The sequence below is a fragment of the Equus asinus genome, chromosome 2 (genome assembly GCF_041296235.1).
Source record: "Equus asinus isolate D_3611 breed Donkey chromosome 2, EquAss-T2T_v2, whole genome shotgun sequence".
In the NCBI taxonomy this organism is placed as follows: Eukaryota; Metazoa; Chordata; class Mammalia; order Perissodactyla; family Equidae; genus Equus; species Equus asinus.
The window spans coordinates 82,187,358-82,205,241 of record NC_091791.1 but is presented as its reverse complement, the minus strand read 5'-3'; the positions used below and the strand labels follow the sequence as shown (position 1 = coordinate 82,205,241).

Here is a 17,884-nt window from a genome sequence, read left to right as displayed (position 1 = left end):
AGTACAATAAACAAGGCAGACGTCCAGCAGCATCAGCTTCTTGACTGGACTAACTGCAGGAGACTAAAGACTAGCTGCTATCAGTCTGACTCCTTTGAAAGCATTATATTTAATTATTATTATGAAGTACTTCATAAAAAGTTTACCTGATACTGTGGTGAACTTTGTATAAAGTTTACTGGAGGCTCGCTTTGTTTACTCTTCAACCTTAAAACGTTATCAGCATAACCCCAGCTCAGGATGGCTGACCACTGAATGTCAGTACTGTTCATGCTTCTCACACCTCAGGAAGAAAGAGAAATAAAAGTATCAGATTGCCACTGCTCAACTGTTATTTGACAGCCTCCCTAAATGGCAGGTTAAAGGCTGAATTTACACAGCAGAACACAGTATCATTCCAGTGCAAAAGCGTCTCTATATCCATAAGACGGGCCAATTTATGTTAGTTTTATTCCTTTAACGCTAATGGGATTCTAATGGTGGAACTGTATTCTTTTTCACTTGTGGTGTTTTGATTGGGATTTATTTGACTTAGAACTAATATTTCTATTAAGAAATTTTTATGAAAGACAATGATAGTCAAGCTTACTCTATTCACGTTCTGCAATAGCTTTACTTTTAAAAATAAATATGAACTAGATACTGTTTAAATAACTATCTAGCTACTCCTGCTGAAAGACTGGTATGGACAACTATTAACATGAGAAAGAGAACACTGCTAGAGTAGAAGCAGAGCTTCATTTAACAAGGTTCTCTTTTCTCTTCCTCACAACACAGTATTATATCCTTTTGGGATACAGATTTGGACATTTTGACATCCCTTTTCAGTACTATTCATAACCTATGCCTTGTTGGTATACTGAATATAGCTAATGCAGCAGAAATGCTATAACTGGTACTGCTCTTGAAACTTGGAATGCTTTAAGTCCCTTAAGGAGAGAGACTGTGCTTTAGTTATTGCAGTACCTAGCATAATGCCCAGCATATAGAGGAATAAAACAATGTATTTGTTGAATGGCTCAAAAGCACATTGACAATGTAATTCACAGGTTTCTTTTTGTTTCGTTGAGTATAATACCAAATGTGGACATCAGTGTTGCACTAAAGGAACTTGGATATATACTCACTAAACATAAGCTCCTCTGAATACAAGCTGCTAGGAAAGGAACCACGTTTCACGGAGTCTCAGGACCTCTCAAATTCTACCATAATGCCTGGCATGTGGTAGATGCTCAAGAAACCAAGTGCTCACTGAACCAAGTATATTTAACAACTGTTCCCAGTTTCTCATTTCAGCAATACAAGATGTACCACCTTTTTTTTTTTTAAAAAAAGAAAAATCAACTTCTCCTTTACCTATTAGAGCAGTGGACCTTAAACAGGAGTTTGCAAGAAAATTGTGTTTTCAGCATGTGTAGGCTTGGACTCAAGCCCCAGAGATTCTGATGCAGTCTCTCAAATGGGATCCAAGCAAGTATATTTTGGAAAAAAGCATCTCAGGCAATTCTGAGGCACAGTCAATTCTCAAGTAATTGGCCCATACTGGGCTTAAGATCACTAAAATGATCTCTGCTTACATTTATTATGCATGTCTAACTAAGCAAAACTACACTCTTATTTGATATAACAGCGCTCAACACTTTGCAGCTGTTAACACATAACCTAACTTCCATCTGTAAGCCATCCTCTCATCCATTCAGTGCCTCGATGGAATGCCCATGTGGACTGCTATATGCCGGGGACAGCAGTGAATGCTCACATAGTCCCTGGCCCCAGGATGCTGACAGTCCGATGGAAATTTATTAAGCACTCAGAATGAATAGGCACTTTGCTAAGCATTCCTTACATTATTTCATTTAATCCTTATAGTAAATTACCCTGTGAGGTAAATCCTTTTGTTATTCCCATTTTATAGATCAAAAGCCAGGATTCAGAAGGCATAAGTCATTTTCTCGAGGTCACACAGCTATGAAGTAGCAGAGCTGGGATGCGAGCTCAGACACTGTGCCTCCTGAGGCGAGGGCCATAACCGTTGTATTAGTACACCACTTCCCTGGACACACCTAGATTCTGACAAATTTCATGCACACTCCTCAAGGAAATAAAGTGCAGTTTGAATGAACACAGCTATTAAAGGCTTGTGACTGTAGTGGCACAAATAAGATAGGCTGACAATTATATTTGACATATTTAAGTCTCATCATGCTAAGTGATAATACTAGCCCCTTCTCTTCTGCTGAATAGAGAGAAACTTCAATCCACTCTAATCTTTTTAAAGGTAAATTATTCACAAATTTTGGCACCTTAAGTCTTATTAGTAGGTAAATTACTGTGACACATCTCACATCTAATTGCAACATGCTAGTAAGAAAAAACCACTGATATCACAATAATTATGATTAAACAGAAGCACCTTAACCAACTAATTCACTAAACTTTGACAAAATGGTGTGCAGCCTCTCTTATTTCTAACAACTATAAAGGCAATCATTCATTTCATGATAGAATTAAGAGTGAGTCTAAAAGCACTGCAGTCCAGCCAGCACACAATTTCTGTACGTGACTGATGTTTGGCACAGGTACTGGCATCCTCATATTGTGGTGCTCTATGTGGTGGAAGGCATTATGGACCCCGAGGAGCACAGGGCAGAGAAAGTAAGTTTAAATGCTAACAGTGCAGACTACTAAGAGGGGTCTGGTCCACACGCTGGCTTTCAGGCAACTCTGCACACGCCTGATATGAACAGATGAGTGCCCTCAGTCATTCATTTTAGCGCCCAAAGCCCATGCCTAATAAGTGGGGAGAGTGCTTCCGCATTTAGTGAAATGTCAATTTGGAAGGGCTGAGAGGTGACTCGAGTGGAAATCGTCCCTAGTTTTCCAGGGTCTAGGTGACATTTAGAAATATGAAGAGGGCCTCTACTGTACAGCACTTTTCCATGTGTTGCTTTTAGCGAGTTAGTGCACGGAGCGTGAGACAAGGATTGCTTCCCAGGCACATGTATTTTAAAACCTATTTTCAAGGCTGTCATAACTTCCTTGTTTTGTTTTGTTTGTTTTAATCTCATGACTATATCTTCTGAGGTACTAGATTTGCTGGTTAAATGTCTGTCTATTCTGGATTCAAGGGCCTCAAAGTGCACATTTCTATAAAATTGATAATATTTTCATCTTGTGAGCATAACAATTTATTCTTGTCTCCTTCAAACTCCTCCTCTCATTTCAAATGGCATGGCATTTAACTCCCATTTTTTTTATGTAGCATGTTTTAATTCCTACTTTGCATTAAATAACCACAAATTTGAGCAGAGTTTTTCAACAAGCACTCAGAAAACTTAGAAATAAAACAAAATAGCAGCACAGATGAGCTGGAAACATTCAAATCGCATAAAAGATACACCTAGAATGATTTTCATTAGGTTTTATTTTACCTTGTTCTTTGCTGTATGTCATCAGAAGACAGAAATTTCGGGACAAACCACAGATTGCTCTGGTGGGCAGAGCCTGAAGAGAACCAAATCTTTCCCCGTGGGGTTGGCTGAAGCAGACCACAGGTACTGGAGCACTTGGGGAACCTACATACTCCCCCCACTTCAAGCCTTTTATCCACGACAAAGGACTCTAAAATCGAGGAAAGTAAAAAGTATGATTTTATTTAAAAAGGTAGTAAATATAGAATTACTTCTAATTTAAATTCTAAACAAAGTAAGAGAAAGCAATCTGATTATAAGCCCTTTGTGGGAAAGAATTATTTTATACTTTTTTACTTCCCCCATGCTTTGCATATAGAAACATGTGTTCCTCATTGCAGGACACAGTGATGGAGAAGACAGGTAAAGTCCCAGTCCCCGTGGAGCTGCATTCTAGCTGGGATAAGGGAGCGGACAAATAATGAACAAATACACATATGTCAGGTGGGGAGAGTGCTATGAAGAAAAACAAAGACGGGGAAGAGGACTGAGAATGATGGAGCTGCTATCTTAGATATGGGGGGTCAGGGAAGATTCTGAGGAGGTGACATCTGACCAGAGACCTGAGTGAAATGAGAGAGCAAACTGGTGCTCTATCTGGGGACAGGTCACTCCAGGTGAAGGGAACAGTCATTGCAGAGATCCTGAGGTGGGAATGAGGACGGTACCACATTCCCACTGCAAGCAGACAGACCGCTCAGATCCTTTATACAGATTGACTTAAAGCAGTTAATTAGCAATAAGTATGGCAGTAAATTAAATGGCATATATAATGTTTCAGGGATGTACTATTACATTATTTTGACATGTTAAAATAATAGATTTAATTAAAAATAATGACCCTGGTAATGATAATGACTAACATGACTTGTGAGGCTTCAAAATCTTAAGAGCAAAACTCACAAGTAAACACAGAACAAAAAATATAGCTTTCAACTATGAAACACAACATTGGTGATCTGGTTTCAGCAAAACAACATTGCCTATCATATTGATGTTTTAAATTTGAATTTTACTGGTTGTATAAATTTTGTTTGTATTTAACATCCAAATTTGATATATGTAAGCTAGGAGCATAAAGAATTTACATTTAGTGTTCTACATTTAGTGTATTTAAGTAACATTATTATAAAAAATGATTGTCAGGGCAAGGTCTGTGAAAACTGTTGTCTCTTAAAATCAATCACAGATTACTGCAGTTTGCGATACGCTGCTTTATTTCATCTCTAAGGTTCCTCACAACCTCCTTCCCTTGCCCTTTCATTTTCTGTGATTCACTTCTGCAAATCTTTATTCCACGACTCCCTCCTATAAACCTTTGTACCACTTTACAATTCATGTTCTCCTATCTTATGCTGCCATTATAATGAAGAATTCAGTTGAGGATTAGAACCCATTTCACTCTTAAAGTTTGCTTGCTTTATTTTTCTATTTCAAAGTAAAAATTATACCTACTTCCTATTTTAAGAAGCAATACTTTTTATCATTATAATCTGGGAAAGACAAAGAAACAGTAAGGTTTTCCCTTAATTGTAAACCAAAACATTCACACTCCTGGTCAGTACTTTTGCTGGAAGATGATAACCAAGAGCATGCTATGCATGTTCGCACTGGATACCCACGCTCAAACTGTTCTCTAGTCCTGATGGCTCCTCTCCTCTCCTTTGAAAACTCCTGTCATGTTACTGCCTTGAGGCTTTCCCTGGTAATAACCCTCAGGGAGGTTAAAATCTGACCTGAGCTCCCCAAAGCAATTTCTTCATATCACTAACATGGCATTTATCACACAGAGAATATTGCTGTTAACTGCATGCATCCATGTTCACTGGTTGGCACACGACTTCAGGCTGGAACCACGCTATTCATTTCACTGTCCCTAGAGCCTAGGAGAGGGCCTGACATCTCAGAAGCTGAATCAGTTTTTCCTGAATTCTATTGAATCTAAATGACATACCGGATAGGTAACTTCTTTGACCTGTTCTCGGGTTTCCCTGAAAGCAAACTGCACTAGCAACCCCACGGCAGCAGGAAGTTCTCCTTCAATGTTGAGCTTGGATCCAGGTCTGCTTGCATGGGCTGACTGGAACAACTGGCGCGGAGTCTGGCCATAGGTTTTTATCATGGTTTCTAGCGCTCGTCTCTGAACTGGATCTTCAACTGCAGAGACATCCATTCCAAAATATGTCTGAAGAGTAAAAGAGAACAACAGGTATATAAAAAGCAAAACTTGGCAATAACACTAAAGGGAAAAATAACAACTTGTTTTATTCTCTACACAATGGTTTACTCTTCTCCATTTCAAATGAAAATGATTTTAAAATGTTTTTGATCAAGTTAGTAGTCATTAATGGTCTCATTGAGATCAGAATAGGAATAATCAATGTTTCTGAACGGGTGAATGAAAATAATGTATCTTGACTGATTGGTGCTAATTAGGTATGTTCTGAAATTGATTTTTAATTTAAGACCAGAGAATATCATACAAGACTTCATGTATCTGCACAGCAAAGGAAATCATCAACAAAATGAAGAGGCAAGCAATTGAATGGGAGAAAATATTTGAAAATCATGTATCTGATAAGGGGTTAATATCCAAAATATACAAAGAACTCATACACCTCAATAACCAAAGAAATGAACACCCAGTCACAAAAGGGACAGAGGAGGTGCCGGCCTGGTGGTGTAGTGGTTAAGTTCACGCACTCCACTTTGGCAGGCCGGAGTTCGCAGGTTTGGATCCCAGACACGGACCTACACATCGTTCATCAAGCCATGCTGTGGCAGCATCCCATATACAAGATAGAGGAGGACTGGTGCAGATGTTAGCTGAGCAACAATCTTCCTCAAGGAAAAAGAGGAAGACTGGCAATAGATGTTAGCTCAGGGCCAATCTCCCTCACCAAAAAATTGGGCAGAGCATATGAACAGACATTTTTCCAAAGAAGACATACAGATGGTCAACTGGTACATGAAAAGATGCTCAACATCACTCATCATCAGGGAAACGCAAATTGAAACTACAATGAGATATCACCTCACACCTGTTAAAATGGCTTTATCAAAAAGACAAGAAAATATAAGTGTTAGCAAGGATTTGGAGAAAAGGGAACCCTCGTGCACTGTTGGTGGGAATGTAAATTGGTGCAGCCACTATGGAAAACAGTATGGAGCTTCCTTAAAAAGTTATAACGAGGGGCTGGCCAGGTGGCAGAGCAGTTAAGTTCACATGTTCTGCTTCAGTGGCCCGGGGTTTGCCGGTTCAGATCCCGGGTGTGGACATGGCACCACTTGGCAAGCCATGCTGTGGCAGGCATCCCACATATAAAGTAGAGGAAGATGGGCACAGATGTTAGCTCAGGGCCAGTCTTCCTCAGCAAAAAGAGGACAATTGGCAGATGTTAGCTCAGGGCTAATCTTCCTCCAAAAAAAAAAAAAGTTATAACTAGAACTACCATATAATCCAGCACTCCTATTTCTGGGTATTTATCTGAAGAAAACAAAAATACTCACTTGAAAAGACATCTGTATGCTCATGTTCATTGCAGCATTATTTACAATAGCCAAGATATGAAACAACCTAAGTGTCCATTGATGGATGAATGGATAAAGAAAATGTGATGTACATGTATTCAATGGGATACTATTCAACTATAAAAAAGAATGAAATCTTGTGACACGGATAGATCTTGAAGGCATTATGCTAAGTGAAATAAGTCAGACAGAGAAAGACAAGTACTGTATGATTTCACTTACATGTGGAATCTAAAAAAACAAACAAACAAAAAGAAGCTCACAGATACAGAGAACAGATTGGTGGTTGCCAGAGGCAGGGGGAGGAGAGTTGGTGGAATGGGTTAACAGGATCAAAAGGAGCAAACTTCAGTTATAAAATAAGTAAGTCATGGGGATGTAATGTACAGCATGGTACTCTCAGAGCTAATAATACTGTACTGCATATTTGAAAGTTGCTAAGAGAGGAAATTTTAAAAGTCCTCATCACAAGAAAACAAATTTTATAACAATGTATGGGGATGGATATTAAATAGACTTATTGTGGTGATTATTTTGCAATATGTATAAATATTGAATCATGTATGCTGAAAACTAATATAATTGTTATATGTTGACTATATCTCAAAAAAAGCAAATGAGATTTTTCTTTGGTCTTGTCTTTCAGTGAGGATTGATGAAAAAATAACAAGATTTTCAATTATGTTGATCAAAATAAGTCAGCTTCTGCAAGCAGATTAGTAGGTGGCTGGATTTTTTCTGCAGCTGCCTGTCAGATATTGGTCAGAAAACTAAAGTCAAGGAGTTAGTCAAAATCATTTCAACTAGTCAACAAAATTGAAGGAGACAATAGACTTTTCAGCTGTATGGCAACACAGAGTCTGAAGAAAAGCAGAGGACCCTGTCCCAGCCCAATTTTCTCAATTCATAAAAATGAGGACTAGAAGTTCAAAGCCATTTGTATCTGCCTGATTTTATGTGATAACTAAATACCCTTTTGTTCTTTGACGTTAATATACTCAAAGACAGTCTGATTCCTCTCTTCTAAAGACACAATGGCTGGTTTCTCAGGATGACTTTCTGTCGCTAACTCACATACACCATCTTAAAGTACTATTGAGACTATTTGCTTACATATCTTGACGCTGTAAGGAACCTAGATTTTTGTAGGTCTGTATCTTTCCTCTTTTCTGCACTGAAGAATTGGGAATCTGAATACCAGTATCATTGAAACCCAAGCAAAGGTCTGATTTCCATCTTGTAAGCTCAAGAGCAACAAATCCTTGCTTTATCTATCCTTGCAGAGAATTAATTTAATTTTGATTTCCTCTCTTTGTGTTTGCTTTGGAGGTTTTTACATATATTGCTGAAACTGACTAGAACTTGGCCGTGAGAACGTGGCTGTAATGTGAAATGTATCCCTTCAGCCTCCTTTGGTCAACTTGGCAAGGCTGTCGATGGAGGCAGGACAGCTTCATCTCCCACGCAGGAGGCAGAAGACTGGATGAGAAACAAAGTCAAGGTACACCATTTTTGACCAAAACCTTGCAGACAGGTTTGTACACTTAATGTTCCAGGTGAATGGTGTCCTTCACACTATCACCTTTCTTAGGACATGAAACTAAAGAGAAAAGGGAGTTAGGGCAATAATCAGACTGGAAGAGGAATAAAAATTCAGGATTTGTTACTGTCCTTTTCTTCCCCTGCTAGTATTGGTATTAAAAAAAAAAAAAGACTTCATGTGTAATACTAAATTATTGAAAAAGTCATTTGTCCAAAGTGATATATAGGAAAAGGCAAAGATAAAGTTAAAATACAATGCTGGTAGGTAGTTCAAGAGAGTATTATTTAGGCTCTAATGAAAACCTTAAGTGAATCTCAAGGAGAAGCAGTGAAAATTCCAAGTTCTTTAATGTAAAGGGTGTTATTATACTTTTCTTCTTAGTGTTGTCATCCCTTAGAGTCAGATGGAGAGCGATGTGCATTTATTTACTCTTTTATTTCTAAAGCTAGCTGTCAGTAGCTGGGTACAGATCTGTCATGTTTTGTGTATACCCGCCTGTACAATTTAGCTTTTAGAATTTAATCAGAGTAAATTTCATTTACATATCTAGTTATAACATTTCTATAAATTCTAAAATGAAATTTCAAAGATTCTTCAGAAGTTAAATAATCTTCAACACTACTCCCCTCACCACCACCACCACCACTACAAGGGGTCTAATACTTGTTATAAATACTTATCTAAGCACGGTCATTCTTAATGGCCAATTGACTTAATATACTCAAGAATTCCAGTGAAGATGGAATAATCCTCTAGCTAGGACTCTTTTTTATTTATTTGAAAATAGTGCTTCTTCACAATCTGTGCCATCAGTTTCTAAGTAAACTTCATATTAGCGAATGATGAATTAAGATCAAAAGGCATTTCTACATTCCTTTTAAAAAAGTTAACACTGATTTGTACTTAATTGTATGGCAGACATTATCCTATATGAATTTCCTTCCTTATTTATAAGGTTGGTATAATTGTTCACATTTAACAAATTTTTACATTCAGGTATAGAGAGGTTAAGCTATCTGCCCAAGGTCGCATAGCAAGTGGCAGACTCACAGTGAGGATGTGAACTCAATTCTAAATTCAGAGACGGTGTCCTTAGTCACTATACTTTGTTTTGCCCCATGAATTGAATTTCATTAAATTCCTACAACAATGGCATAAACTCTATCCTTTCTAAAGTTCTAGAGTCCAAAAGACTCAGTGAAAAAAATTCCAGTGAGATGAGAATTATGTGGTATATTTCAGCATGCAGATACTTTAAAAAATTATTTTATTGAGGTCATATTTACTTATAACATTGTGTAAATTTCAGGTGTACATTATTATATTTCAGTTTCTGTATAGATTGCATCATGTTCACCACCAATAGTCCAGTTTTTATCTGTCACCATACATACATGCCCCTTTACCCCTTTTGCCTTCCCCCTCCCCCACCCCTTTCCCCTCTGGTAACCAACAATCTGTTCTCCTTATCTATGTGTTTGTTTATGTTCCACATATGAGTGAAATCATATGGTATTTGTCTTTCTCTGCCTGACTTATTTCGCTTAGCATAATACCCTCAAGGTCCATCCATGTTGTCACAAATGGCACGATTTTGTCTTTTTTATGGCTGTGTAGTATTCCATTGTATATATATATATACACCACTTCTTTAGCCATTCATCCATTGATGGGCGCTTGGGTTGCTTCCACACCTTGGCTATTGTGAATAATGCTGCAATGAAGCATATACCTTTTTGAATTATTGATTTCATGTTCTTTTGATAAATACTCAGCAGTGGAATAGCTGTATCATGTGGTATTCCTATTTTTAAATTTTTGAGAAATCTCCATACTGTTTCCCATAGTGGCTGCACCAGTTTGCATTCCTGCCAGCAGTGTACAAGGGTTCCCTTTTCTCCACATTCTCTCCAACACTTGTTATTTCTTATCTTGTTAATTATAGTTTTGATTTTCATTTCCCTAATAATTAGTGATGTTGAACATCTTTTCATGTGGCTGTTGGCCATCTGTATATCTTCTTTGGAAAAATGTCTGTTCATATCCTCTGCCCATGTTTTGATTGAGTGTTCATTTTTTTGGTGCTGAGTTGTGTGTCCTTTATATATTTTGGAAATTAACCCCTTGTCAGATATACGATTTGCAAATATTTTCTATCAGTTGGTGGGTTGTCTTCTCATTTTGTTGACGATTTCCTTTACCATGAAGAAGCCTTCTAATCTGATGTAGTCCCATTTGTTTATTTATTCTTTTTTCTCTTGCCTGAGTAGACGTGGTATTTGAAAAGATACTGCTAAGACCGATGTCAAGCAGTGTACTGCGTGTTTTCTTCTAGGAGTTTTATGGTTTCAGGTCTTACATTCAATTCTTTAATCCATTTTGAGTTAATTTTTGTATATGGTTGTAAGATAATGGTCTTTCATTATTTTGCATGTGGCTGTCCAGTTTTCCCAACACTATTTATTGAAGAGATTTTCCTTTCTCCATTGTATGTTCCTGGCTCCTTTGTTGAAGTTTAGCTGTCCACAGATGTGTAGTTTTATTTCTGGGTTCTCAATTCTGTCCCATTGATCTGTGTGTCTGGTTATCTGCCAGTACCATGCTGATTACCACAACTTTGTAGTGTATTTTGAATTCATGGAGTGTGATACCTCCAACTTTGTTCTTTTTTCTCAGGATCACTTTGGCTATTTGGGGTCTTTTGTTGCTCCATATAGATTTTAGGATTCTTTGTTCTATTTCTGTGAAGAACATCATTGGGATTCTGATTGGGATTGCATTGAATCTGTAGACTGCTTTAGATATGGACATTTTAATTATGTTTATTCTTCCAATCCATGAGCATGAAATATCTTTCCATTCCTCCCTTTCTTTATGTCTTCTTTGATTTCTTTCAATAATGTCTTACAGTTTTCAGTATATAAGTCTTTCACCTCCTTGGTTAAATTTATTCCTAGGCATTTTACTCTTTTTATTGTGATTGCAAATGGGATTGTAGTCTTGATTTCTCTTTCTGTTAGTTCATTATTAGAGTATAGAAATGCAACTGATTTTTTTTCTTAAAGATTTTATTTTCCTTTTTCTCCCCAAAGCCCCCCGGTACATAGTTGCATATTTTTAGTTGTGGGCTCTTCTAGTTGTGGCATGTGGGCTGCCATCTCAGCATAGTACCATGTCCGCGCTCAGGATTCGAACCGGGGAAAACCCTGGGCTGCCGAAGCCAGAGCACGTGAACTTAACCACTCGGCCACGGGGCCAGTCCCCTGCAACTAATTTTTGTATGTTGATTTTGTACCTTGCAACTTTACTGTATTCATTGATTATTTCTAATAGTTTTTTTGTGTGGATTCTTTAGGGTTTTCTATATATAGAATTATGTCATCCACAAATAGTGACAGTTTTACTTCTTTTCCAATTTGGATCCCTTTTGTTTCTTTTTCTTGCCTAACTGCTCTGGCTAAAAATTCCAGTACCATGTTGAATAAGAGTGGACAGAGTGGGTATCCTTGTCTTGTTCTTATTCTTGGAGGAATAGCTTTCAGTTTTTCACCATTGAGTATGATGCTGGCTGTGGGTTTGTCATAAATGACCTTTATTATATTGAGGTACTTTCCTTCTATACCCATTTTATTTAGAGTTTTTATCATAAATGAAAGTTGGCTCTTGTCAAATGCTTTCTTCTGCATCTATTGAGATGATCATGTGATTTTTATTCTTCATTTTGTTAATGTGGTGTATCACATTGATTGATGTGCAAATGTTGAACCATCCCTGCATCCCTGGAATAAATCCCACTTGATCGTGGTGTAAGATCCTTTTAATATATTGTTGTATTTAATTTGCTTAATTCGTTGAGGGCTTTTGCGTCTATGTTCATCACCGATCCTGGCCTGTAATTTTCCTTTTTTGTGTTGTCCTTGTCTGGTTTTGGTATCAGGGTAATGTCGGCTGTGTAAAATGAGTTACCTTTAATGTGAATTTTACGTAAGAATAATTGAAACATGTGCCAGGATTATAGGCACAAGAGTGTATTGAGGTTAATATCAAAATTCCTAAGTGATTTTTAAAATTACATTTTAGATCAAATATGAGGTTCAACAATTATACCTGAAGCCATGCCTTTATTTTATGCTACTCTTATGTATAAAACTTCTATTCACCAGTCAAATTGTATTATTCTCCTTTTTCAGAATATTTTGCCATAGCATTTATCTTCTATTGGTGTAATCAGTAAATCTGTCTATTCTCTCTTCTGCACCTTAAGTTTCTTAAGAAACTTAACTTTCTTGGCCAGCCCTGGTGGCCTAGTGATTAAGTTTGGTGTGCTCTGCTTTGGCAGCCCGGGTTTGGTTCCCAGGTGTACCTCTCATCTATCAGTGGCCAGGGTGTGGCAGCAACTCACAAAATAGAGGAGATTGGCAACAAATGATAGCTCAAGGCCAAGGGTCCTCAGCAAAAGAAAAAAAAAAAAGAAAAAAAGAAATTTAATTTTCTATTACCCTAGAGGTATTCAAAATAATCACTGAGAAAACTGCATTAGAGAGATTTTTATTTTAAAACTACTATTCAGGAACAGATCTCTGGCATAAATAAGCCCAGATATAGAATGTGTTACTGTAGGTTCAATGTGTGTATTTTAGCTGTATTTGTTACAACCACTTGATAAATCTACAGAGAAAATTACAGTTGGAGGGGAAGTCCAAGATTAATCTAATTCCACCATCTAACTTCAAGCTATCTTTTTTTCTTGGTGAATCTAACTAAGTTTGTCAATTTTATTTATTTTTTCAAAGAACCAGCTCTTAGTTTCATTGATCTTTTCTACTGTTTTTTTCAGCTCCACCTCCTAATTTTAAAGTTAGGAAAACAAAGGCTAAATGTCTTAGGCAGTGGATCAATGGGTAATCTGTTGTACTTGTTGTCTTTAAGTAGCCACAAGGCAAGACCAGGAAATAGTTTCTCCTGATAATTTGCCTTTTTACATCTCAGTCCTTGCGGAATGTCCTTCCAGAGGCCTCATTTGGACGCTACTACCACATCCAGGCAGGCCCAATTACCCCAACTTTCCTTCTAGCCCTACTCTCCCTATTGGAATCTTATTCACCTTCAAATTCCCAGAGTCTAGCAAAATAAATGTTTCTTGAATAGACAAGATTTTTTTAAAAAAAGGTAGCCTATGTAACAACATTAAAAAGTATATGTGAAAATATAACAATTCTGTTTCTAGGAATTTATCTTAAGGAAGTAAGTATTAGTATAAGGAAATGACCTCAGGAATATTAATTTTAATAGCAAACGAATACTAACTGAATATCCAACAATAGCAGACTGGTTAATTATCATATAGCCATATTTTGGAATAAGTATTATTATTATTACGTAAATGGAATGATACATACATATAGAAAAAAGTCTAGAAGGTGGTTTTGATATTTATCTCTGGATGGTGATATCAAAGTTGATTTTTAAATTTCTTTCATGTCTGTATCTTATACATTTTTCTAACTAGGCACAAATACTGTTTACGCAATAAGGAAAAATGATGTCATTTTAAAACAGAATATGTATACAGGATAGTGTGTAGAAAAGTGTTAACATGGCAGCCCTGAACTACTCTCCTTGGAAATGCTTGCTTGCAAGGTTGCCCCGGGCTGGTATCTGGGAATACAGATTTCAGAAGAGTTCCCACCATTCCAGAATTGATAAGAGTAGCTCACTGCACCTACACTGTACAAACAATGTGATTTATACTGAACACCTGCTCACCTTCTGGGAGTCTGGAAGTTCAGCACATGTGAGAGACAGGTTGCCTACATGATTAGCTCCCAATAAAAACCCTGGGTGTTGAGTCTCTAATGACCTTCCCTGGTAGACAACATCACATGTGTCATCACAATTTGTTGCTGGAGGACGTATGTTCTTTCTGATTCACTAGGAGAAGTCTCTTGTGCTTGGTTTCCTTCAGCTTTGCCCCATGCATCTGTTCCTTTTGCTGATTTTGCTTTGTATCCTTCACTATAATAAACCTTAGCTGTAAGTACGACTACATGCTGAGTCTTTAAGTTCTCATACAACCTGGCAGTAGTCTTGGGGAACCCTCAACATATAGTATCTTAGTTGTTTTTAAAGAGGTGAAATATAAAACCTGAAAAATCCTGGGTAACAGTTTAGTGTCATTGCCAATTCTCTTTGATAACTTCGGTATTTTAAAGAAATAGCCTAACAGCTAACCTTTAAATATTCAGGTTCTACCTTATATAAATGCAGATTTATAAAAGAGTCACTTACAGCAGGATGAAAAACATTGATGGCTTGAACGGAAGCCTTCCCTTTTTGCTTATACCCGAATACCAAATCAATCCATTGACAGATGTTCTGGGACACGTAATCAGACTCTAGAGCCTGCCGATGGATGAGGATAAAAAGTCGAGGATCGTTACGTGCCCAAGGCGGAAGGTTGACGTGATTAACCCGTTCACCATTCTGACGCACACCAAAATCAAAACCTAAAAGACAAGATTAGCATTAATATTTATCTCCCCCAAAGCATGCTTCATTTGGCCCACTGAGCAGGTCTTAAGAGTTTACAGAAACAGTCATTGTGTGCTGTAACCAGGAAAAGGAGCAAACAGGATAGAAACACTATTGCTCATCTACTTACTTACCTACTAACAGAGCTACATGGATTAATGCTATTCCAATTAAGTTTAAGATCTCTCAACTTTATCCTTCTACCACTTTATATCTGACTGAAAAAAACCCAGAAAATCATTGCCTGCTAATGCCAATATTCTACTTATCAAATCTTCAAATGCAATAAGTGCTTAAGTATCCAATTGCAAACTTGATTAAAATCAAACTGAAACTTTGTAAAAGCATTTCTGAATTATTGGTGTTAACAATATAATAAATTTAAGACTATATTTAGTAAATATTAGCATTCTATAGTTTAAAAAACCCAACTAATACAAAGTATACACATTCCTAGAATGAAGGTTCTTCATCTATTAATTTTATGGTAAGTCTGCAGGTCTGTCCTGACTTCATTTCTACTAAGCTTCCCTGTGGATAACAAAATTATCCCAACACATTGAATAAGAGGATTCTTCAGTGACATAAATGAACTGTAATCTAATTGTCTCATTAGTCTGCTAGTATACACAAAAATATCAGAAGTGTTTATTTAAAAAAATTGTCCTAAAAGTGGGGCCAGCCCAGTGACAGGGTGGTTAAGTTCGCGCACTCTGCTTTGGCGGTCCGGGGCTCATGGGTTTGGATCCTAGGCGCAGACCTACACACCGCTCATCAAGCTATGCTGTGGCAGCATCCCACATACAAAATAAAGGAAGATTGGCACAGATGTTACCTCAGGGCCAATCTTCCTCACACACACACACAAAATTGTCCTAAAAGAAATGTTAACTTTGAACAGAAATGATTTTTTGCCATACCTTTTTGGATAGAAAATCTGAACACCATAACAGAATAAAAATTAAAAAGGACCTCTTAAAAGCTGATTATGCTCCACATAAAATTAAGCTGCTCTCTGCCTACTTCTTGATCTTGTGAAAAGTTAGAAGGATCTTTACTAATTTTGGAAGTATTCTGAAATGATGCGATGTGAAATATAAACCAAGGGCTCATATAAAATTAATGTGGAGAGGGGCTAGGGGTCATCTCAAAAAGCTCAGCAGTCATCCCACAGACAGCTGCAGGTGATGTAAGACGAACTGGCTGAGCACCCACAGAACTCTGTGTGGGCAGCTTCGGGAGAAACAGCAGGAATTCACCGATTGAACAATAGTGAATGAGGTATCTAAGGACTGAGTTGGGGAGGGGCTGAGCGGCAGGGGGTCTCTATAAACTCAAATCAGTCCCAACTTTCAGGTGCTCTGGGGACACATGACAGAGGTAGACCAGAGCAGATGACTGGAGGTATAATCACAGGCCCACAGGAATGTTGACAGGGAATGACATGATATACATTATAGCAAATCATATTTTCCAAGAATGGCTATAACAACACTTGCTGTCTTGCATGCTTTTCTAGAATCTTGCTATTCCTCCATCAAGTGGCAAAGTCTATGCTCCTTCCTTTTGAATGTGGGCAGGCACTTATGACGGCCTCACAAACAGAACACAGTGGCAGTGTTGCTGTGTGACCTCCAAGGCTAGGTTGGAAAAGGCCCACAGCTTCTGTTCATCTTTCTCTTAGGACGCTTGACTCTGGAACCCTGAGCTGCTAAGTGGGATGTCCAAGGCCACCATGCTGTGAGGAAGCCCAAACTATTCCATGTGGAGAGACCATATGGAAAAGTATATGGAAGAGAGCAAGGCCTGCCAGCCCCCAGCTGCTCTGTTCCCTTGGCTGTTCCAGCTCCAGCCAAACTGAATGTAACTGCATGAGAGGCCCTGAACAAAATCACAAAAACCACCTGGCTGAACTGTTCCTGAATTTCTGACCTACGAAAACTGTGATAGATAATAATTTTGTTGTTGTTTTGAGCCACTAAGTGTTGGGGTTGTTATGCAGCCACAGATGACTGGAAGATACGAATAAGAAACCATGGATAGAGAAAACAAGCCGTAGATTTAAACCTGAGTCCCAAATTGAAAGCCAGAAGGCAGGTACCCCAAACTGCAGGTGCTGATATTTCACTGAGGTGTTTCTCACTTGGGCAACCCTATGAAACATGATCCAGGTAACCAGCAGCATGGACTTATTAATCATTCTCCAAAGAAACCCATAGAGGCCAGTTAGTACAGAATAAAATTCTAAAGTAATTTGCCCAATACTATCTTGTCTAAAGATATAATTCTCAATTTCACATATTCCTACAGGTCACATAAAAACATAAAATTAAGTAATGTAGGAAAATGACACAAAGATACGTCTTAAAGGGTTAACTGATCTTCTATTAAAGAACAGGTAAGACTGGCCAAAATTCTTGGTCGCTAGCATCACAGAAAATTTGCTTTTATCCTCTAGAATTCCTTTATTAGATAATTCTGGTTAGATTGCTTTATTTCCAACTTGGTCATTCCTTATAAAATCATTGAGATTTTGCTTAATTTACATTGTACTTGCAATAAATTCATGACTCTTTTTTTTAAATGAGCACATAACTTTTGTAATCAGAAAAAAAATAAAGCAATTTCTGTAACAAAATTAAAATACATATTTACAAATACTTTTGATAGTTAAAAGTTACAGTTTTCCAAATATATTTCATCCTATGAAATACTTAAAATCCTCAAGCTCACTCGGAAATAAAATTATATACTTAATAAATAAAGGTATTTCTCTTATTTGGGGACTCAAATTTTAGGACTTACAAAA

At 37.5% G+C, this 17,884-nt stretch overlaps 1 protein-coding gene across 1 annotated transcript in view; it reads right to left on the bottom strand.

Moving 5' to 3' along the window:
- The window catches only part of LYST (lysosomal trafficking regulator), a 195,446-nt gene that overhangs the window by 19,017 nt on the left and 158,545 nt on the right, over positions 1-17,884 (bottom strand). The window contains exons 44-47 of the mRNA XM_070492422.1: positions 14,833-15,050; positions 5,425-5,655; positions 3,432-3,621; positions 147-283 (exon numbers count right to left, since the gene is read on the bottom strand). Of these exons, the coding sequence (XP_070348523.1) occupies positions 147-283; positions 3,432-3,621; positions 5,425-5,655; positions 14,833-15,050 (776 nt within the window). The remainder of the gene's footprint in view (positions 1-146; positions 284-3,431; positions 3,622-5,424; positions 5,656-14,832; positions 15,051-17,884) is intronic.